A 20419-nucleotide genomic window follows, 5' to 3' on the forward strand; every position below is an offset into this window, starting at 1 on the left:
GCAAGTGTGTTTTAGAAGCTTGAGTGTTTTTGAGGAGAGAGTGATCAACTGTGTCCAAAGCTGCTGAAAGGGGAAGACGAGTGGCGAGCAGCCAGTGCTGTTTCCACTGGGGTGGAAAGTACCCTGCAGGGAAACAGGTTTGGGTTCAGGACAAATTGATGGAAAACAATTTGTTTTCCAGCCAGTGAGGCCCTCTTGATCTCAGCACCCAATTAGATGAATCTAAGGGACTCAAAGGCCTTAATCCTGGGTCTGTATTCACAGGCACCAGGAGTTATTGGAATGCCTGAAGAGCGAGGAAAGATCTAGACACAAAACTCACCTCCTTGTTTCACAGTCCAGGCAAAGACGATAGGCAGAAGCACTTAACTTGCTTATTAGAACCAGCCAACACCAACAGAGCAAATCTTTTGGGGATGTTTTTCTCAGCACCAGGTACTGTTAAAGGCGCCTAAATGTAGGAAATAGTGAAAACCTTGGAACAGCAGGGTTGAAATTGCAGCTTCAGCACTGACTAGCTCTGTGGCTTTGGGCAGGTCCCTGTGCCTCCCTGAGCCTCAGTTTCCCTATATGTGAAGAAGTGACTTCCCTATAGGATTGGGCATCTGGCAGGTTCAGCACAGTTGCCCACAACTTAGAACTGCTATTAGCCATTGTTGTCATCACTGGCCTAGTACACTCTTAGAAGGTAGATGTGGCTGACAAAACGTGTCAAAGTCACCAGAGCATCCCTGAAGGTTGTAATTGGATGAGTGACTGGAAACCTTTCAGGGTTTTCTTGTTTTGTTTTGTTGTAGAGAAGAAGAGAGAGAGAGAAACATCGATTTGTTGTTCCATGTAGTTATGGATTACTTGATTGATTCTTGTATGTGCCCTGACCAGGGATTGAACCCAGAACCTTGGTATGATGACACACTAACCAACTGAAATACTCAGCCAGGGTGGAAACCTTTCATTTTTGACCAGTTTGCTTTGGACCATGTATCCAGAGCTGGAAGCAAGACAGAAATGGCCCTGGCCTGTGTGGCTCAGTTGGAGCATTGTCCTATACACCAGGAGGTGGTGGGTCAGGGCACATACCTAGGTTTTGGGTTCAAATTCGCATCGGGGCGTACAGGAGGCAACCAATAGATGTTTCTTTCACACATTGGTATCTCCCCCCACCCCCTTCTCTCTCAAATCAATTGGGGGAGCGGGGGAGATTGAGAAATGCATGAGAATTCTCCCAAAGGAACAGGTCTGGCAAAAGTAGCAGAACAAAGTTTTTTAAAAAGTAAGGCAAAAATGCTAAACACCAGCACATTAGTAGAGTGAGAGAAAATGCTTACCTTCTGCCTCTATAAAGAAAAATTACGAGAAACGTGACACCTTCTAAAAACGTATGTTTGTCTCAAGGTACACAGAACTCACTAATACAGGTTTTCCCACCAACTTGGTTTTTAAAAAAATTAATCTTAAAAATGTATTGAGTCACATGTTTATAGTTTCATAAAGATGAGAAAGTACCAAAGAGTGTAGAATACAAAGTGAAGGACCTTTCACCCCCACCCCCACCCCAAACACACAGCAGGGGAAACAACCTCCCCAGAGTACATCAGTTTGGCCTTTGAATTTACATGCACATGGTTGTAGACACATTTATAGGTTCTTTTTTTTTCTTTTACATTTATAGGTTTTTACATGTTTTACTTAAGTAGGGTCAGTGTCTCTGTTGTTCTTTATCTTGCTTTTGTTTTCCCAGTTAAGTAATGGCCAGCCACCCACGTCATTCCTTACATGTGACACTCCTATTTTTAAATGGTTGCAGTTCCTCGTCCGTTAAATGGACACATTCCATTTCCACAAACCATCCCTCTGTGTGAGTTCTGTCCATGTGTAACAGACCCCACCACTCGGTGGCTGAAAACAGCAGGCGTTTATAGTCTCACAGCTGCTCTGGGTCAGGAAGCCAGGCACAGCTCCAGTGGGTGCCTCTGGCTCAAGGTTTCTCTCAAGTAGGGAGTTAGAATTACATGGCAAGTAGTGCTAGTAACCGTCTAAACACTTTAAATGCTTTTGACTAGGAACATTGAAACAGACATCTCTAGGTAGGACCAAGACCTTTATTTTATTTTTTAAATATATCTTTACTGATTTCAGAGAGAGGAAGGAAGAAGGAGGAGAGAGAGAAATATCAATGATGAGAGAGTCATTGATTGGCTGCCTCCTGCACGCCCCCAACTGGGGATCAAGCCCTCAACCCGGGCATGTGCCGTGACCAGGAATCGAACCACGATCTCCTGGATCCTAGGTCAATGCTCAACCGCTGAGCCACGCCTGGCCGGGCAAGACCATTTCTTTAAGTACTGTATTTCCCAGTTATCATACAACATATTTTTATATAAACTGTACCCACAAATCACAATGAGTCACCTATCATTTCCAGAGGCTTTTTGGTTTTTGTTTTTTTTAAGTGATCTGAGAACCTAAAGACATAGGAAGCAAACCGAAGGCTGGGTCTTGCTAGGTTTTTATGAACTTTTCTGTTCAGTCATTTACAGTTGCTTTGCTTGCAGCTAATTTGGCAGCATTTTCTTTTTTAAAGCAACTCACCTTTATTATTTCCATTGCAGCCAACCTGGTTTGCATATAAACAACTCTTGCATTAATATTACATTAGTTTGATAGGACTAAGTTATTGACTGCCATAAACAGGTTTGGTAACAGCTACTTCTGAGGAAGTGTGCAGCCTAACAGACGGGAGCAGAACTGCTTAGTCATAGCAGCCTGCTAGGTTGGGCAGCAGGTTTACAGGTGACATGGACAGTGTCTTTCAAACTGGCACACTGGGTAGTAAGCAAGATGGCTTTGGAGAGCTGGACTGTAGTGTTACTGATAGAATTTCAGCCTATGTTTTCATTTTATATTCTGACATGTTTTCCTTTTCATGCTGGAGCGTATCCTGGTCCACCTTTCTCCGTGCTTAGACAGTCCTGGTAATTCATACCCACACGTGTCCTGATGGGATGTGAAGGATGGGAAGGCATCAACTAGGTGGAAAGCAGAAGGGTAATCAGTCTGGAGACTGCAGCAGGGGGCCGCGTGATGGTAGGCCTTAGGGGCCTGGCGAGGAGTCTGTATTTAATCTAAGGGCATTGGGAAGCCATTGGAGTGTTTAGATTAGTGGAATGAGAGAAGGCAGCAAGAGTTAGGAGACTGTCATCCTGGAAAGACATCTTGATGGCTTGGACCAAAGAGAATGGTGAGAAATGAGGATTTCGGGAGATCAATGAGACTTCTGTCCTTGTGGTCCTTTCTCCTTCCTGCTGCCAATAGTCGGGTATCCTGACATGGGTGATTATCAGGGCTCTGGAGCTACCTGTTGATACCTCACTTGAAGTCTGGGTCCTGAGAGCACTAATTCCCCATTTGGCCACAATCTAGATCACATTTGGGGCTCAGGGCCGGGTTCCAGTCAGTCCTGGGTGGGCGGCTTAGTGGATGGGGCAAGCAGGGTTTCTCCATGAATTTTAGTGGTTCCTCATCTGTCTCATTTACTGGAGGCCCCTCAAGGCCTGCCCTCTAAAGGGATGGCATGTCCCAGTCTCCATCCACTCGCATGTTCTTTGTAATCTCATTCATTATCGACTCAAAAGCTGAGGACTCCTGGAGTTTTACCTCCAGACCCCTCTATCTACATTGCTTAGTCAATGTCTCAAACGGAAGTAGGGATTTCTGCCTCCCCCCTCCCCACCCTGCTCCTCCTATAGTCAGCTCCCTTTCATTACATGGCACCTCTGAACAGGCAAAAACCTTGGCATCATCCTTCACCCCTCTCTTTCCCTCACTCTCCACATAAGTCCTGTGGGCTCCAGCTTAGGACTGAATTGTGAAAATGACCACCTGCACTGGAGCCAGCCTGCCTGCCACCCATCCCATGTGTTCTCTAACCTGGATTCTTCTTTTCTTTTTTTGTTGTTGTTAATCCTCACCAGAGGACACCTTTTCCATTGATTTTTAGAGAGAGTGGAAGAGGGATGGGGTGGGGGGAGAGCAAGAGAAACGTCAATGTGAGGGAGACACATCGATTGATTGCCTCCCACATGTACCCCAGCCAGGGTGGGAATTGAACTCCCGATCCTTTGGTACACAGGCCAACATTCTAACCACTGAGCCACATGGGCCAGGGCTTGCCTGGATTCTTGCCACAATCTCCTTTCTGCCCTCCTGCTTCCACTTGTGCCCTACAATCTTATTTTCAACACAGCAGTCAGAGGCGCCCCTAAAAAAAGTTTTAAATGTTTCAAAAGTGATTTTTCAATAGGCAACACATGGTAAAAATTTCAAATCATCTGAAATAGTACACTGAGTCTCCTTTTCATTGCTGTGCACTCCTCCTGGCACCCGCCAGTCAGCTGCCTTCTCTCCTTGGAGGTGACTGTGGATCCCAGCTTCTGTATATTTGTACAGATATTGTGTGCATGACTCTATGCATTTGATGATTTGTTTAAAGGGTGAAACTATCCCTCCCTTGCCCAAAATCTTTTGGTGGTCCCCCAGCAAAATGAGATTAAAATCCAAAGGGTCCCAAGGCTACAGGCACTCTGCTTGTGGCACTTGGCCCCTCCCAACTCCCACTGCTGTCCACCTGCAGCTCCAGCCTCACTGGCCCCCCTTGTTTTTCTCCCACTCTAAGGATCTGTGCCCTTGCTGTTCCCTCATCTTAGCACACTCTTTCAGGCTATGTAGAAATGCAGGCTGCTCAAAGGTCACTTTCCTAACTTCTCATGGTCACCACCCATCGCTCTGTGCATTTGCTGTATTTAATACATCACAAACTGCGATGATGTGTGTTCCCCAATGGACCGTGGGCTCTGTGACAGACCGGGTCTGTCATCATAGTATACTCGTTGCCCAGCACAGAACTGGAAATGGTACTAACAACAATTAAAATAAAAAAGCAAACATCTAAGTCTGTCATTGTATCAAGTATCGATCTTAATACTTTATTGACTCACTTGACCCTCATAACCACTTTGAGGTTAGCTATTATCCACACTTAAGAAACAGGGAGCACTGGCTCCCTGGCTCAGTTGGTTGGAGCGTCGTCCCATGCACCAAAAGGGTTACAGGTTCGATTCCTGGTCAGGGTCCATACTTAGATTGCAGTTAGATACCCTGTCAGGCCGCTTGGGAGGCAAGGGATCAATGTTTCTCTTTCACATCCATTCTCTTTCCCTTCCTCTATAAAAATCAATAAACATATCCTCCAGTGAGGGTTAGAAAAAAGGAAACGGAAATTGAAGCAAGAAATCTTACATAACTACTAGTAAGTGAATGTGCAGTCATTTACTTGAATGAATGAGGCAGTCAATGGATGGCCAGGAGGAGCGGATGCGAGAAGGCGCAGAGGGCTGTAGGCGGGGCCTAGCGAGCGGGGCCAATGGGCGCGCAGCTGTGGCCTATGGCGTCCCCCGAGGCCGCAGGCCCAGCCCCGGCCGCGCGGGGCCGCTGGGAGTTGTAGTCCTCTGGGTACCTAGCCACGTCACGCCTTCAAACCTTAAGTCTCCCCTTGTTCATGGTACGATCCGGATCCCCAAACCCGTGAGTAGGTTCCCTCGCCCCCAGGCCCATTATTCTTTCCTCCCACTTTCCCTGAAAGCTCTTGTAGTCCTCAGGCTCCGAGGGTAGGGGACTCGGCAAAATCTTCCGGATCCCCCCCTGCTCGAAGCCAACTTGGTATCGCCCTCCACGTTCATCGACAGCCTCCCTCCAGCCTGTGGTAGAGCCTGCTCCGCACGGTGCTCTTAAGTTGTTTCTCGCACGTTCACTCAGTTCCTCCCGCCCTGGCTCGAGCGGCCCAATGTGTCTTCCTATTGCCGTATTCCCCGCCCCACACACCCTCTGTTTCCTACGCCCCGAGCCCTGCGTTGGTACACCCCGGCCACGCCCCTCTTGGACGCTCTTGGTATGTGCCGCGCTCCCCCGCTCGCCCCAGTGGTTCGGCCGCGACGACCCCTCTTCGGCGGTGCGTCCCCCGCGCTTGGTACAGCCCGTCCGGTCTCCCCCTGAGCCGCGCGCCCGCGCCCCTCAGTCGGTGGAGCCCGCAGCCCCCTGCGCGGCCGGTACCACCCCGTAGTCTGCTCGGCCCGCGCCCGCCATGGTCCGTCCGCGCCGCGCTCCGCACCGCTCCGGCGCTGGGGGCCCCCTCGGGGGTCGCGGCCGCCCCCCGCGGCCCCTCACGGTGCGCGCCGCCCGCTCGCGCTCCTGGCCTGCCAGCCCCCGGGGCCCGCAGCCGCCGCGGATCCGGGCCCGCTCGGCCCCTCCCATGGTAAGCCCCCCGCCCTTTTTCCAGAGCCTTCCACGGCCCCGCCCCCCGGGCTCCGGTCTTTGTCCGCTACCCCTTCCACTCTGGGTCTCCGGAGTGGCCCCGAAGGGTGGTCCTCCAGGGGCCGGGTTCCCCTGTGGAACCCCTCGATGGTACGCGCCGGGCTCTCCCCTTTGTTACGCGTTCGGGCCGGGGTGGCGGGGGTGGGGTACGGGTACGGGGGCGGGGAGGGCTCAAATTACCGCTGACTCCGCGGCTGGATTTAAACGCGGGGTGGGGGTCTGGCAGGCCGACGGACGGTGGCCAGTGTGCGTGCTTGTGTTTCCAATTGGCAAGTTGGTCTCTCTCCGGGCTGGAAATGTGGACATGAAGGAGGGGTCTGGGGGCCGGCGGCGAGAGGGGCTGCGTCTTGCCCCGGAGCGCCCAGGTGTTGCGCCCGGGGGCGTTGTGCACGGCGCCCGTGGAGTGTGCGCCCAGGATTTGCTTGTGCGCTCAGGTGTGGGATGCCCTCACGCACAGTAACAAGCCCAGAACTTAAACCCAAACATATAGCTTTGCAGGTACATGAAGCTACACATGCTTTCCCCGGCCTTAAAACACGCACGTATTTTCCAAAATCTTAAGAAAGCTTGTCCTGAGCGGTAAAGCTGCACGTCCCGACGTTTCACGCACAGCCGAATCGTGCACACGCTTGCCCAGATGTGCGTTTTACCCGAGGCTGGCTCTCCAGCTCGCTCCGTAACTGCACTGCCCCAGCGTTGTGCAGGGCTCGGAGCTGTGGCTGCTGCACACAAACCTTAACTAGGTTTCCTCCAGTTTTACACACCCAGACTCGTGAACACCTCCCCGAACTTAAACATTCCCCTTTCCTCCGCTGCCTTCCTCTTTCATCAGCATTCACATCTACCTGTTCAAAGGCACTTCCTGGAGCCTTAAACATCCTCCTCATTGAGGCTTTCACCCGTTCAAGATCTAGATAGGCTTTCCCGTGCAGCAAACGGCAAATCAGAGGTATGAGGCGCAGCTGAGTTGCGCAAACACTTGCCCGGATAGGAAATTTCCTTTAGGATTGCCCTTAGGCCTAGCCCTTGACCTGCCCATTCTGCTGTTGGAGGTATTCCTGGGTTTAGGCAGGCATCCCAGGTCTTTACACTCCAGTCCAAAACCTCTTTTAAGTCCTGCCGTCATCCTGCCCTCCTAGATAAACAGACTTGAAACACCTGTTCTTAGAGCTCGCGCTGACCCACTGGGTCCTCAGGTTTGTTCAGCTGGGTGCTTTCACTACGTTTTCCCTGAGTCCTGTGTCCCAGCTGTGGTGCCGGCAGACGGAGGGCTTCAATACCCATTCTCCATCTCAGACACACTCTAGCCTTGAACACACACACCCTGTTCTGTGCTCAGGCTTCCTCCCTCATCTCCTGCCATTGCCCAGATCCCAGAACCACCTGCCCCGATGGAGAGCATGCTTGCTCAGGTGTTTTTTCCTTTTTTAAGCTCCCCTCCAAAATAAAACTTTCCCTGCCTATCATTACTCTAGCACAGAAGACATCTGTGTACTTTATAGGAAAGTTGGAAATGCCAATAAGATGAAAGTAGCAACCAACCGATAGGATTTTATTGACTTACTTGTTTTGGTGCTTGGAGACACTTAGTAGTGAGCTTTTTCATTGGACCCCTGCTGCCAGGCTGTTCCGAACCCTTCACGTATTTGCTCTGAGATGTTTTTGGTTTTTAAAAAAGGTGGCTGGGAGGGTCCTCTCTGCGTAGAATGTGTAGCTTTTCTTGGCTTTATTGCTAGAATATTCTGGTGTTCTGCAAATGTTCTTGAGATGTTGTGGTTGAGACCCCTCCAGGTGTTGTCACTGCCTCCTCCACACATCTCCCCACCTCCCTGGATGGTTCTGTACTGTGTGTGCTTCTGGTCTCCACGCCCCCGCCTCCCTGGGGTCAGCCTGACATGGCTGCAACCTGGAGTGCGGGAGGGAGGGAGGGAGGGCCGGCAGCCACCTAGAGAGGCTGGCAGGAGCCAGAGGGGAGAGTTTGCACTTTCTCTTGACAGTCATGACCAGCCTTGGAAGGAAGGGCTTTGGCCCTGGGTGGGACGGAGCAAACCAGCGTGCCAGATAGATAGACACAGCCCAGGCTGGCTTGTGCATTGCGGTGGCTTCAGGGAGACCCTGAGCCCCAGAGAGCTGGCTTCTAAGTTGGGTCTTAATAGAGGGGCCAAGTCTTGATCAGGCTGCGAGGGTGAGTGGGTGGCTCCTCCTGAGGGGGGCTGGGGTGGGATGGTATTCCAGGCCGAGAGCTCAGCTAGAGCAAAGGCTAGAGGGGGAAGCGGGCTGGTGGCTTCTAGGGACCTTGCATGGGCTGATATTAAAGTGGGCTGTGGGGGGATGGAAAGGATAGGATCAGCCAGGCAGGCCCTTGAACCCTGGGACAAGAGGTTTGGACGTGTTCTTGGGTGTTCCTGAGCAGGAAGTTTGCATCTGAACATTGGGATGGCCCCTCTGGGGTATGTGGGCGACAGCCTGCCCTTGTAGTTGGCCCAGGCTGTCCCCTCCTCTTCCACAGCAAGGTGCTCGGGTCTTCGGGGCCCTGGGTCCCATTGGGCCCTCTTCACCTGGTCTTGCCCTTGGGGGCCTGGCGGTAGGCGAGCACCGGCTCAGCAACAAGCTACTTGCCTGGAGCGGCGTCCTCGAGTGGCAGGAGGTGAGCGGTCCTTGTCAGGGCCCCATGTGAGTCCCTGTTAGGGCTGGGGGTGTCCCAGCAGTTCCTGTCTGCCTCTTCAGGTGGGGGGCAGGCCTGGGCACCTGAGCTATCACTGAGATTCTCGCTCCCGCCACAGAAGCGCAGACCCTATTCTGACTCCAACGCAAAGCTGAAGCGGACCCTCCCCTGCCAGGCCTACGTGAACCAGGGAGAGAACCTGTGAGTGCCCACAGGTGGGCGGGCGGGCAGGTTGGCAGGCAGGCAGCTAGGGGTCCGAGGCCTTCCCTGACCCTCTCCTCCCACAGGGAGACTGACCAGTGGCCGCAGAAGCTGATCATGCAGCTGATCCCGCAGCAGCTGCTGGTGAGACCCGCCCCAGCCCTCCCAGCTTGCCCCCTAGAGCACCCCCACCCCCAGCAGTGACCCAGTTGTCCCTTTGTTGCCCCCAGACCACCCTGGGCCCCCTGTTCCGCAACTCCCAGCTGGCGCAGTTCCACTTCACCAACAGAGATTGTGACTCCCTCAAGGGGCTCTGCCGCGTCATGGGCAATGGCTTCGTGAGTGGGGCGGCAGCCGGGGGGGTGGGGGGGGTGGGCGGCTGAGGGCAGGGCAGGGGCCCCTCCAGGCACTTTGGTGACAGTGCAGCAGATGACAGCTCTGCTGGGACAATTCAAGGCCGGGGCTCCAGGTGAGCTCTCCTAGGGGCTGGGGGAGTTGTGCTCTCCTGTGGGGTCTCAGGCCTATCTGTATTCAGGTCTCAGAAATTCTCAGTGGAGTGGAGTGAAGGCTCCACCTGCCTCAGACTCCTAGGTCCTCAGGCTCCCAGGTCTAGTCAAGCCAAGAGCTGGCTACCGGGGATATGAGTGAGTGGAGGGACCAACCTAGTCCTCCTGGGATCCAGCAGGTGGCAGGGACCTAGTAAGTGGGTGGTCAGGGGAAAGAGCTAGTCAGGAGGAGGGACTGGTCTTTGCTGGGGCTCAGCTTTCTCATCTGACAAGTGGGGTAACAGAACGATTCCAGTGGGAGGAGGGAGTCTGTGTCAAGTGATTAGAGTACATAAGGAGTGCTCAGTAAACACGAGCTACTGGGATTGTCTGTTTGGGATCTGGACACAGGATGTCAGGAAGTGAAACTTGACCTGGCCCCTATAGCCCAAGGTCTGGGCCTGGGTTTCAGCAGTGCCCTCCCCCAGGAATTTGGTTGTGGAAGGAGGCAGGTGCTAGGGAGGTGTGGACATGCTGTGGGAGCAAGTCCTCAACCCAGGAAGTCCGGAGGACTGGGCTCTGGGGTCCCCGTCAGTCCCTCTTCCTCTTTGGAATGGGCCATCGCCCTGATGTCCAGGTGGATCCCCTTTCCCTCAGCACCTGGGCAGACCAGGGGCTGTGACTGGTATGCAGTCTCTTGTCTGACCAATCACCCCTTTGCTCAGCACTCTTTGCTAAGGGCTTGCTTTCTCCCTTGCCCCCAGCCTGTAGGGAAGACACCCTCTGTGGCCCACTCTTATAGGTCTGAGAAGGCCAGGGGCAGGTTAGGGACCCTGGGCTTGAGCCAGGGACCAGGGAGGTCAGGCAGTAGCATGGGCAGTGTTCTGGAAGGTGTTCTCCAAAGTGCCAGCCCCTTTGTCCAACACCCTAGATGGGGACATCTGTCAGGTTTATGTTCTCCCACGTCCCTCCAAGGATGCACTAGCATCTTGTGTGAGTAGCATTTATGTGGCATTTAGTGTGTACATCATTGGCATCTCATTTTTCAGGTGGGGAAACATGTCTAGAAACATAACTTACCTTAGGTCTCAGCTAGGAGGAGGCAGAGCTGGGCCGGGCCTCCTGGCAGCTGCCTTGGCAGCTCTGCAGGGGGCGCTTGCATAGGGGTGGGAGACAGAGCCCTCTGGATCCACACACCCACGTGTGGGTCCCAGGCCTCAGCCCTGACCTCAGATTCAGGTTCACGGGAGCTGAGGTGCGTGCAGGTTCACACTTCTCGCTTTGGGACCATAGGGTGGACTTTGAGGATTTCTGTCCCACGATGACAGGCAGGCTCGTGTGACCAGGGAAGGGCTTTTGGCCCCCTCGGCTGTGCTCTGGGGTCCCTGACCTCCCTGCCTCCCCCCAGGCGGGCTGCATGCTCTTCCCCCACATCTCCCCCTGTGAGGTGCGCGTGCTCATGCTCCTGTACTCGTCCAAGAAGAAGATCTTCATGGGCCTCATCCCCTACGACCAGAGTGGCTTCGTCAATGCTATCCGGCAGGTCATCACCACCCGCAAACAGGTGTGTCCCTGGGCCCCGGGCACTGGCTGTACCAGTGAGGCTTTGGAGGTCAGGAAGGACGACTGGGGGTGGTTCCCAGGAGGAAGAACACGTGTGTGGAGTGGGGAGGCAGGCAGACAGGGGGCACAGTTGTCATGGGGAGAGTGGTGTGGGGCTGGGAGGCCATGCATCTTACCAATGTATCCCCTTCTCCCAAGTGTCCCAGTTTGTGTAACACATTTTATAGCTGCCAGTTCTTATAGGCAGACCCTATGGGCTCTGTATCCCAGGTTGAGGGGTTGGTACTTGTCCTGGGGCACCTGGGAGCCATGGGAGGTCTATGAGCAGGTGAGGAGCAGGGCCAGCTCTGGGGAGCCTCTGGGGCTGTGGACAGACTGGAGGCTGAGAAGCCAGAAAAAGGCTGAGGCAGGTCTGTGGGGGCAGGCGGTGGGCAGGCTTGGGAGGGATGGGTGGGGCCTGAGGTACCAGTCCCCACCCCATCCTCTCCTGTAGGCAGTGGGACCCGGTGGTGTTGCCGGCCCAGTCCAGATTGTCAACAACAAGTTCCTGGCGTGGAGTGGAGTCATGGAGTGGCAGGAGGTGAGCCTCGGGTGGCCTGGGTCACTCCAGGACCAGTGCACCCCCTCGGACGCCAGGCACTTCCCACTCCTGATGTCTCCCCTCTTCCTCTCCCCAAAAGCCCAGGCCTGAGCCCAACAGTCGGTCCAAGAGATGGCTGCCGTCACATGTCTACGTGAACCAAGGGGAGATCCTGTGAGTTTCGGGCTAGGGGTGGAGGAAGCGACTTGGCGAGCCCTGATCTCCTGACTTTGTCCCCTGGTGCCCACAGGAGGACTGAGCAGTGGCCGAGGAAGCTGTACATGCAGCTCATCCCGCAGCAGCTGCTAGTGAGTGAAGGGGGTCCTGGGGGTGGCGAGGGAGCCTCCCCCAGAAGGGACCCCTGAGTTGCCACCTGGAAGAGGCGGGCATTCGGGGGGGGGGGCAGCCTGTGAAAGGCCCCAGGGCTGGAGGCTGGCCTGCCCAGCAGTGGGGCTTGGCAGTCTGGACTCAGTGCCAGCCGCCTTGGTGGGGATGAGGGGCAGGGCAGCAGGGCTGTGGCCTATTCCAGCTCCTAGGCCTCATGGAGCCGCCCCTCGGCTGCCCACAGACCACCCTGGTGCCATTGTTCCGGAACTCACGCCTGGTGCAGTTCCACTTCACCAAGGACCTGGAGACGCTGAAGAGCTTATGCCGGATCATGGACAATGGCTTTGTGAGTGGGGCTGGGCCTCGCCGCCAAATGGCCAGGGAGGAGGGGAGCAGAGGGAAAGGCCCAGCAGGGTATAAACAGGCAGATCCCTGGGTGTTTAAGTGAAAACGAGGTTAAGCAGAGAGATGCTGTCTGCAGAACCGGCTGGGGTGACAGTAGCCCACGGCGATGTCACCTTTGCTGTGTGCCTGCACACACACTGGATCCTAGTCCACATAACTTTCCTGGGGCTCTGAGCTGTCCTGACCCCATTTTACAGATGGGAAAACTGAGGCTCAGGCAGTGTCAACAAGGGCTGGGGCAGGGACTTGGGCTTTGAAGGCCAGCTCTGGCCTGTCCCCTGCTGCTGTGTCTGGGTTTACTCAGTGCCAGGGTGACATCACTGAGCAGCCCCTGTGCTCCCAGGTCCTCACCTGCCATCTTCCTCCTGCTCTCCCTGGGGACAGAGCACCATTGTTACTGCAGGTTTCCCAGTAGAAAACCCGAGGCTCCTGAAGGCCCCTGGCCAGGCCAGTGGGAGGTGTGTCCACTTCCAGCAGCAGTGATCTTCCAGTGGGGCCGGCCTCAGTCTCCAGCAGCTCTTCTGAGACCATGGCTGTCCTGGTCCACTTTCTTGGTGTCTGTTACGTAGGGGTAACACCTGTCCATAGTACCTCACTTTTTCTTTAAATCTCACTGGTGTGTCTATGTCAGACTACTGATTGTTGGCTCAGGTGCGGCAAGGGGGCGTGCCCGAGGGCTTTCTCTTGGAGACCTGTCACCACTATCCCAGAGGTGGGCCACGTAGGGCCAGCGCCGTCCCTCTGAGCTCTGGGGGCCTGTGAGTCCTCAAGCTCTCAGCCTTGTTGGCTGACCTGAAACATGGAGATGATGGTTCCCAGCCTTGGAGAAGGAGGAGCCAGGGAAATGGATGGGGAACACATGGTCCACTGTGGCTGTTGTGTCAGGGTCCTTCTTACATAAAGCCTTGTCCCTGACTGGTCTGGGTGGGCAGAGGGGAGCAGTTAGTACTGTGGGCTCCACAGCCTCCCAGCCTCAGGGGGGTGCATGAGGTGGCGGAGCTTTAGTGTCCGGTATCTTTCCCAGTGTGGCCTCTGCATGGTTTGGTCACCCTGACGCTGCATGCTGTGCCCCAGGCCCATTTCCAGGGCATTCTGTGTACTTGCTCCTCTGGTGTTGGTGCCGCAGTGTCCTGGGCTCTTCTGTGCAGAACCCGCTGGGCTTTGGACAGTCATCTCTGGGCTCCTGTCCCCAAATGGGAGTCATAACAAGGCCGTGAGGACAGAGCAGTTAGACGCACCTGGCTCGCACAGGCTGTCTGAGGGATGCTGGCCTGTGTGGTTTGAGGCCATCGAAATGGGGAGGAGCGTCTGTGCCCAGGGCTGCCCGTGACACCGTGCCCCGCGCCTGCCAGGCCGGCTGCGTGCACTTTTCCTACAAGGCCTCGTGTGAGATCCGCGTGCTCATGCTCCTCTACTCTTCGGAGAAGAAGATCTTCATCGGCCTCATCCCCCATGACCAGAGCAACTTCGTCAATGGCATCCGGCGCGTCATTGCCAACCAGCAGCAGGTCCTGCAGCGGAACCTGGAGCAGGAGCAGCAGCAGCGAGGGGTGAGGCAGGAGCAGGACCCCCAGAGCCCTTCTCACCTCCGGCCCTTCCACTACCCACTCCCTTCTGCACTGACTCTCCTTCCCTGGCTTCTTCCCCCAGATGGGGGGATAGTGGCCACCCCAGGCCTGGGTCCTCCAGGAGTCACAGACGAGGCCCCTGCTGAGGCTGGTGAGTGGCTAGACTTGAACATACTGGGGGTTTGGAAAGTAGTGTGACCCTGGCTTTGATAAGACCAGAGAGTGAGTGAGAGGCATGGCAACCTACCCCTCCAGCAGGTGATGGGAACAGGGTATCCAGGCAGGGCAGGGAGAGGCCCTTTCCTAGTCTCCAGAACCCTGCAGCCCATGAGTCTGGGCAGCCAAGTAGGGGGCCCAGGGCTGCTGGGAGCCCCCCCAGTCCAGTCCCTCCTTCTGTCCCCTTGTCCCAGGTCATATGCTTCTGAGCAGGGGTCCCTGGAGACTGCAACTGCCCAGTGAGATGGAGGACAGCATCCTGAGATGTCTCCGAGGACAGTTCCCACCCATGTATGTTTCCCCAATAAAGTCTTTTAAAAGCCCACAAGCCACTGTCTTAAGTGCCTACAACCATGGCCTTGAGAGGTAGTTAATCCTGAGGTGGGCTGAGTGCTTGACTGGGTGAAGCCCCCAGCAGTGCCGGTGCCAGGAGCCCCGGGCCTCCTGGGACTGGCCTGCCCTCGGCTGGGTGGCCCACCCTTCTTCCCAGCAAACTGCTAGCTAAGCTTAAAGAAAAACAGCATTTATTGGGGGGGGGGGGCAGGAGGCAGTGGCTCAGCCCTCGGAGAACTGGCGGTACAGGCGCTCCAGCTGCGGCGCCAGGTGCAGCTGGAAGGGGATCTCCAGGATCTCAGAGAAGCCTTCGGCCAGCGTCGGCGCCTTGAACTGCTTCCTGGTGGCAGAGGATGGTGAGGGAAGGGGAGGGCCAGTTGAGTCCCGTGCCCACCCTGGCCAAGCCTACCTGTGGCAGTGCCTACCTGTAGCCAAACATGACCATGTCCGACACAGGGGCATGAGAGGAGTCGGTCATCTCCCGGAACTGTGGGGCAGAGGTCAGGCTGGTTAGGCTGGGGGGGGCAGGGGGCAGAGGGGGCGGGGCACAGGCGCTCACCCGGTTGTTGTGGCGCGCCTGCTCCAGGGTGGCGCTGAAGAGGAAGCAGCGGCAGGGGACACCTGCATCTTGGGCACACTTGATGTACCTGTGGGTTGGGAAGGGCCAGGCTGGTAAGGGGTCCTGGGCCCACCCTACAGAGGCCTCCCATGGGACCCCGGTACCTGGCCCTGCTCGGGGGGTCCGGGTTTGTGTTGTCAATCACGACCCGTTTCCTTTGCTTGAGAGCTGCCTCACATGTGGTCACACAGCGCTGCCATGACCCCAGAGTGTCCTGGAGCACAGGAACAGGTCACAGGGGTCAACAGGTATGCTGGGGGGGGGGGGGGGACGGGGACACCCTGAAGGAGAGCAGAGAGATGCAAGGGGAACAGATCTCACAGGGAACTGAGCAGTGACGGGAGGGGACTGACTGCAGACGGACACGGGTGCGGCCAGAATCCTACCCTATTCACGTGGACATATCCTGCGGACACGAGATGCTCCTGGAGGAAGGTGGACTTCCCGGCTGCGGGGTGGAGATGCAGTGTCAGTAAGAGCCACCGGGCTGACAGAGCTCCTAGGGGTCAGGGGTCGGTGTCTCACCCCCAGGAAATCCCACGGCGACGACTACCTCAGGGTCGGAGCTCAAGAGGGAACTGGACTCAGGCAGACAGAGTGGCCCTGCAGGGGGAACTGTCCTCTGGGAGGGCGGACAGGAAGAGTGAGAACCCTACCCTCGCGCACACTACACCGCCCACCCGTCCCCACTCACGCCGCAGAGCCTCACCGGGTCAAAGGTTGGGAGCTCGAAGCTGGCCACCGGCCACTTCAGGAAGAACTCCTCTGGTGTGGCAAAGGGCAGGCCCAGGTTGATGGCAAACTGGGGATGAAGGTGGGGGTCAGGTGGGGTGGGGGCTGGGCTCCAGAGGGGGGGGGGGGCGCAGCGGCTCACCAGGCGGTCTGCGCAGGAGAAGTCTTTCTTTTTTCGCCCTGGGGCCCAGTTGGCTGGGCGTCCAGCTGCGTCTAGAACACACACAGGACACATCAGCAACCTCAGGGACCTCAGTCCCCGGCCCAACCATCAGCCCTAAGGAGCCACACTCCCCTCACCCCCAGGCCCTTACCTCCCACGAAGATGCTGTCCCCAATGGAGATGGGCACGCCTTCATTGGCCTGGGGAGGGAAAGGGGACAAACAAGCCTTAGGGAACCCGCTCCCACATCTGTTTCCCTAGAGCGGTAATGGGCCTGATCAGTGTCTCCCCTGGACTGTCTGTCCTCCTTGCAGGTCTCACTCACCACCTGTTCCTCTCACAGCCACCAGAGGGTGCCAGTCCCCACTTCTGTGAACAATCCTCGCCCGAGGTAAAAGTGGAGTCTGGCCCAGGTGGCCTCACACACTCTGACCCCTGCTGGCTCTGAAGTCGCCCTCCCTCACCCATAAAGGCCACCTCACTCACTGTCCCTAAACACACCTGCTCAGTATTTTGCACTTGCTGTGACTCCAGTCTGGAAGCTTCCCTCCCTCGCCACCATTAGCTCGATTCCAGTGGCACCTCAGACAGACAGACCGCCCTGGCTCATCTGGCCTCACTGACTCCCGCTGTTTTACAAATCAGTCTGTATTTACAGCCTGCACCCTCCCAGGCACATGGGCCAAGCTGTGACACTTCAGACGAATGAGCCAGTGACTGATCTCTACCACCCTGGTTTTCAGTTAAAGATCACTGGCCTCGCACCAACATGGGGCCACAGAGCTAAAACAGAGAAGGTGAGGCCAAAGGGAGGAGATGAGAGGAGAGGGATGCCAGGGACTTACTCAGCGTGGAGGCTGGAAGGGGGGGCTGCAAGAGGGAAAAGGAGAGTGACCCGAGGCTGTGGCTCACCTGCTCCCGCAGATGGTCCCACATGCCAATCATCGGCTTCCGGTATAAGCCAGCATGTGTGGCCACCAGCACCTGTGGACCAGGTGGGGTCAGATACCATTCCTCCTTGAGCATCCAAAGCCTTTCATGGATATGCAGGACCTGGGGATGCTACACCATCCCTCACCAATCAAAGGAGAGCTCCCAGTGCCTCCAAACTTGCCACTTACGATGGATTTCTGTCCACATAGCCACACCCAGTACCTGCTCCCCCTCTCGGGGTCTCTGTTCCCCTTTATCCTATTCCCTCTAGGTCCTCCCTCTCCCCAAGTCCCCATCCCACCTCCCTCTGGGTCTCTGTCCTCCCAGGCCCTCCTTCAGTCTCCCTTGCATCTGTACCTGAAAGGGGACTCCCAGCTTTTCCACCACAGCCTCCACCTTGGCCTTGAACTCCTCTGCTGACAGCTTCCCACGCCCAATGCCCATCTGGTTGGTGAAGATGACCAGCTGGGGAGCAGATGGGTGTCACCCAGTGCCTTCCTAACCATGCCCCAGCCTACCCTACAGCCTGGACCCTCACACCCGCGCACACACACCTTGTAGCCCTCGGCGTCCAGCTCCCGGAGCTTCTGTGGAATCTCTAGGTACAAGATCCTAGAGTGGGCAGGAAAGTGGCAAGGTGACCTAGGGCCCAGAGGGAGCCTCACTCACCACCCCCTTCTGCCTCTTATCACCTCCAGTCACTGGTGCTGGTGGGGAAGACCTTCCCAGAGCGTGTGGTGATGAGGGTCCCATCCAGATCAAAGCCGGCCACCTGGTGTCACAAAAAACAAACAGTGACACCTCTGATCCTCTCACAGGCTGGTACTCGTCAACCTTGTGAGGGAGGGACTATGACGGTTCCCTGACAGATGGAGAAACTGATCAGGAAACTTCTACATCTTATGTAAAGACAGGCACAGTGAGGAAGCATCCCTGATGCCTGAGTGCAGTGCCTGAAATCTTCCCTTTACTGTCTCCTATTCTTCCCACACCCCTCAGTATTCCAAGCTGTACAATGGGGTTCATACCCTATCCACCCTGGCCTCACCCCAAGGGGCTAATAACCATGCAAGTAAGACAGGAGCTAAGTTTTGTTTGGATGCTAACTGCACATCAGGCTGTGCCACGTGGTTTTCATAGATTCCCCATTTCGCTGGTGAGAAAAAAGGGGCTCAGAGAACATGGTGTAACAGCATTTGAACTCGAATCTCTCTTGACCTAAGAAATCCGCACTATAATAGCTCCTGCTAAAACAATCCAGATCATTACTATGGTTGCAGGGTGGTTGCCGTGGACCAGGCAGGAGAGGTCAAACACTGATTCCCCCAATGCTTACAAGCCCTGAATTTATCATCAGGCCCACTTCCCAGAAAAATGGAGGCTAAGAGAGGTTGAGTGACATGCCCAGGGGCACACAGCAAACCTGGGGTTGCATCCCCATACTGCGGCGGCGCTCTCAGGCCCCAGCTTGGCCCTCACCTTACCCCGGGGCTTCACCCCAGGTGCGGTGAACACCAGCAGCTTCTCCAAGCTCTCCCAGCCAGGGGACGACTTCCGCATCCGCTTTTTCGGCCGTTCAACATCCTCCTCTTCCTCCTGCTCCTGCTCCTGCTGCTCCTCCTCGGTTGGGGCCGCGGGAGGGGTGCCGGGCGGAGTGTCTGGCTGGGATTCTGGCATGCGGGACTCCTCCCAGCGCAGGGTCAGCGGGTAGAGGCCATTGACCAAATACAGCGTGTCCCCCACCGCCAGAGAGCCCTCTGACTCCGGCTTCAGCTCCTGGGTCCCGGCAGTTGAAGGGTTAACTCCCCGCTGCACAGGAACAGGGAACAGCTGGGACCGGCCCCACCCCCGCGGCAACCTCCAAGCAATACTGGATGGGGCTAGTTTTTCTCTACCTGCCAATCAGACCCCTAAGCCCTGCCTCTTCGCTGTGTACCACCAATCAGGGCGTTGGAAGTTACAGGCGGTCTTTTCCAATTAACGGTGGAAGGGTACGGCCCGGAGGCGGGCAACGCCGGGGGCTGCCTGCTCGGCACACCCGCTTCCCCTCCAGCCAGATGTTCCTAGTGGGCCTGTTCCCCGCGGGGCTGCGACTCCTCCCCGACCCCACCTCCAGGCCTCGCTGAGGAACCGGTACCTGTTTCACAGCCACGGTCCGGGTCTCAGGGTCCGCGACCAGCTCCACTGAGGGTTGAGAGGGTGGAGTGAGGATACGCATCCCAGTGGGATTCCTTCCCTCACTACCGGGGAGCACGGCCAGCTTCAGGCCGCAGGGTGGCGCTACAGCACCCATTCAGGAGGAGGAGGCAGTTCATTTCTAAAGGGGATTGGTAGGATTGCCTGTGACGCTGGTCTTCGCCTAGGGACAGGGCGGGCATATTTCTGTATAGAACTGGCTTCTCTTTGCCGAGGTGTGGCTCGGTCCCGGTCGGGGCTTGGCCCGTTACCACTCATCCCTGCTTAGCAACATGTACTTTCCTCCATAGGGTCGGCTCTTCGTGACAAGGGTCGTAGCCTGACTCAACCCTTCACCGTGGTCTGTGGGCATCCTTCTTTGCTCAGTGACAACTATCTCGGGATAGGCTCCGCCCCCCCCCAGGAGTCTGCTAGTTCCAGGTCAGACACAGCCTTTATCTTCCTGCCTGGACTGGCTGCACCACACAATTTCGCCTGGTGGCTGGCATGTGCTTTACTGAATTGACTGTCCATCTTTCCCAAAGACGGTTCCGCTCCGGAAGCAGGCCACACCCTCTCCAGCTCAGGCCCCGCCCCTGCCCACCTTGGTGTCTAGAGCACTTCCGGTCGGTAACCTGGGTCAGGGGCCCGCGGCCCAAAACCAGGGCTTTCCCGTCCATGGGCAGGAAGATGGGGGGTGCACCCCCCGGGGGGCTCTCCAGCCACAGGCGGCCCCTGGATTCCATCTCGGCTCTCCTGGCACCAGCCTGAGGGAAAGTAGGTAAATGTTTGGATGGCAGGTCGCCTTCAGCTGCTACAGGAAGTCCCGCCTCCTCTTGTCCCTCCACCAGGAATTCCTTCCAACCGCTGAAGGCTCGGGAAGTCCCACCCACTCGCCTGCCTAGGGCTCGCACCGTTTCCGAGGTGACGACGCCCGGGTCGGTCCTCGGGGAGCTTGGGACCCTTAAGTCCCACCCAGGGCAAAGGGCTAGGACCTCGCGCGCTCCCCCCTCGGCCCAACGCTCACCGGCGCTCTGGCTCACCCTGCACTTCCCACCGAGGAGGCCCTACCTGAGGCCCGCTTC

General features: G+C 56.3%; 2 protein-coding genes across 2 annotated transcripts; one reads left to right on the forward strand and one right to left on the reverse strand.

Moving 5' to 3' along the window:
• Positions 1-6109: 6109 nt before the first annotated feature.
• Positions 6110-14707, forward strand: PTOV1 (PTOV1 extended AT-hook containing adaptor protein). Its single transcript, XM_087826849.1, has 13 exons — positions 6110-6310; positions 8879-9016; positions 9153-9235; positions 9322-9379; positions 9466-9573; positions 11129-11284; positions 11777-11863; positions 11964-12037; positions 12114-12171; positions 12432-12536; positions 13948-14145; positions 14246-14314; positions 14574-14707. The coding sequence occupies exons 1-12, from the start codon at positions 6140-6142 to the stop codon at positions 14255-14257; spliced, it is 1248 nt and encodes a 415-aa protein (XP_087682975.1). The 5' UTR covers positions 6110-6139; the 3' UTR covers positions 14258-14314; positions 14574-14707.
• Positions 14708-14898: 191 nt separating this feature from the next.
• On the reverse strand, positions 14899-20147 carry PNKP (polynucleotide kinase 3'-phosphatase). Its single transcript, XM_087826848.1, has 16 exons — positions 19939-20147; positions 19297-19343; positions 18639-18968; positions 17852-17931; positions 17714-17771; positions 17517-17624; positions 17139-17210; positions 16378-16426; positions 16206-16276; positions 16041-16133; positions 15857-15953; positions 15718-15779; positions 15436-15545; positions 15272-15359; positions 15138-15199; positions 14899-15052 (listed from the first exon to the last, which is right to left on the reverse strand). The coding sequence occupies exons 1-16, from the start codon at positions 20078-20080 to the stop codon at positions 14935-14937; spliced, it is 1587 nt and encodes a 528-aa protein (XP_087682974.1). The 5' UTR covers positions 20081-20147; the 3' UTR covers positions 14899-14934.
• Positions 20148-20419: the final 272 nt, after the last annotated feature.

This window comes from Miniopterus natalensis, chromosome 18, assembly GCF_054644295.1.
Source record: "Miniopterus natalensis isolate mMinNat1 chromosome 18, mMinNat1.hap1, whole genome shotgun sequence".
NCBI classification, from domain to species: Eukaryota; Metazoa; Chordata; class Mammalia; order Chiroptera; family Miniopteridae; genus Miniopterus; species Miniopterus natalensis.

What these genes read in the sequence shown, in the direction of transcription:
- PTOV1 (XM_087826849.1), top strand. Translation starts at nt 6,140, where the DNA reads ATGGTCCGTCCGCGCCGCGCTCCGCACCGCTCCGGCGCTGGGGGCCCC. An exon ending in GAGTCATGGAGTGGCAGGAG is followed by an intron (nt 11,864 to 11,963) that starts GTGAGCCTCGGG and finishes TCTCCCCAAAAG; the next exon opens with CCCAGGCCTGAGCCCAACAG. An exon ending in GGATCATGGACAATGGCTTT is followed by an intron (nt 12,537 to 13,947) that starts GTGAGTGGGGCT and finishes CGCGCCTGCCAG; the next exon opens with GCCGGCTGCGTGCACTTTTC.
- PNKP (XM_087826848.1), bottom strand. Translation starts at nt 20,080, where the DNA reads ATGGAATCCAGGGGCCGCCTGTGGCTGGAGAGCCCCCCGGGGGGTGCA. An exon ending in GGACCGTGGCTGTGAAACAG is followed by an intron (nt 18,969 to 19,296) that starts GTACCGGTTCCT and finishes GTTCCTGTGCAG; the next exon opens with CGGGGAGTTAACCCTTCAAC. An exon ending in AGGCGCGCCACAACAACCGG is followed by an intron (nt 15,200 to 15,271) that starts GTGAGCGCCTGT and finishes TCTGCCCCACAG; the next exon opens with TTCCGGGAGATGACCGACTC.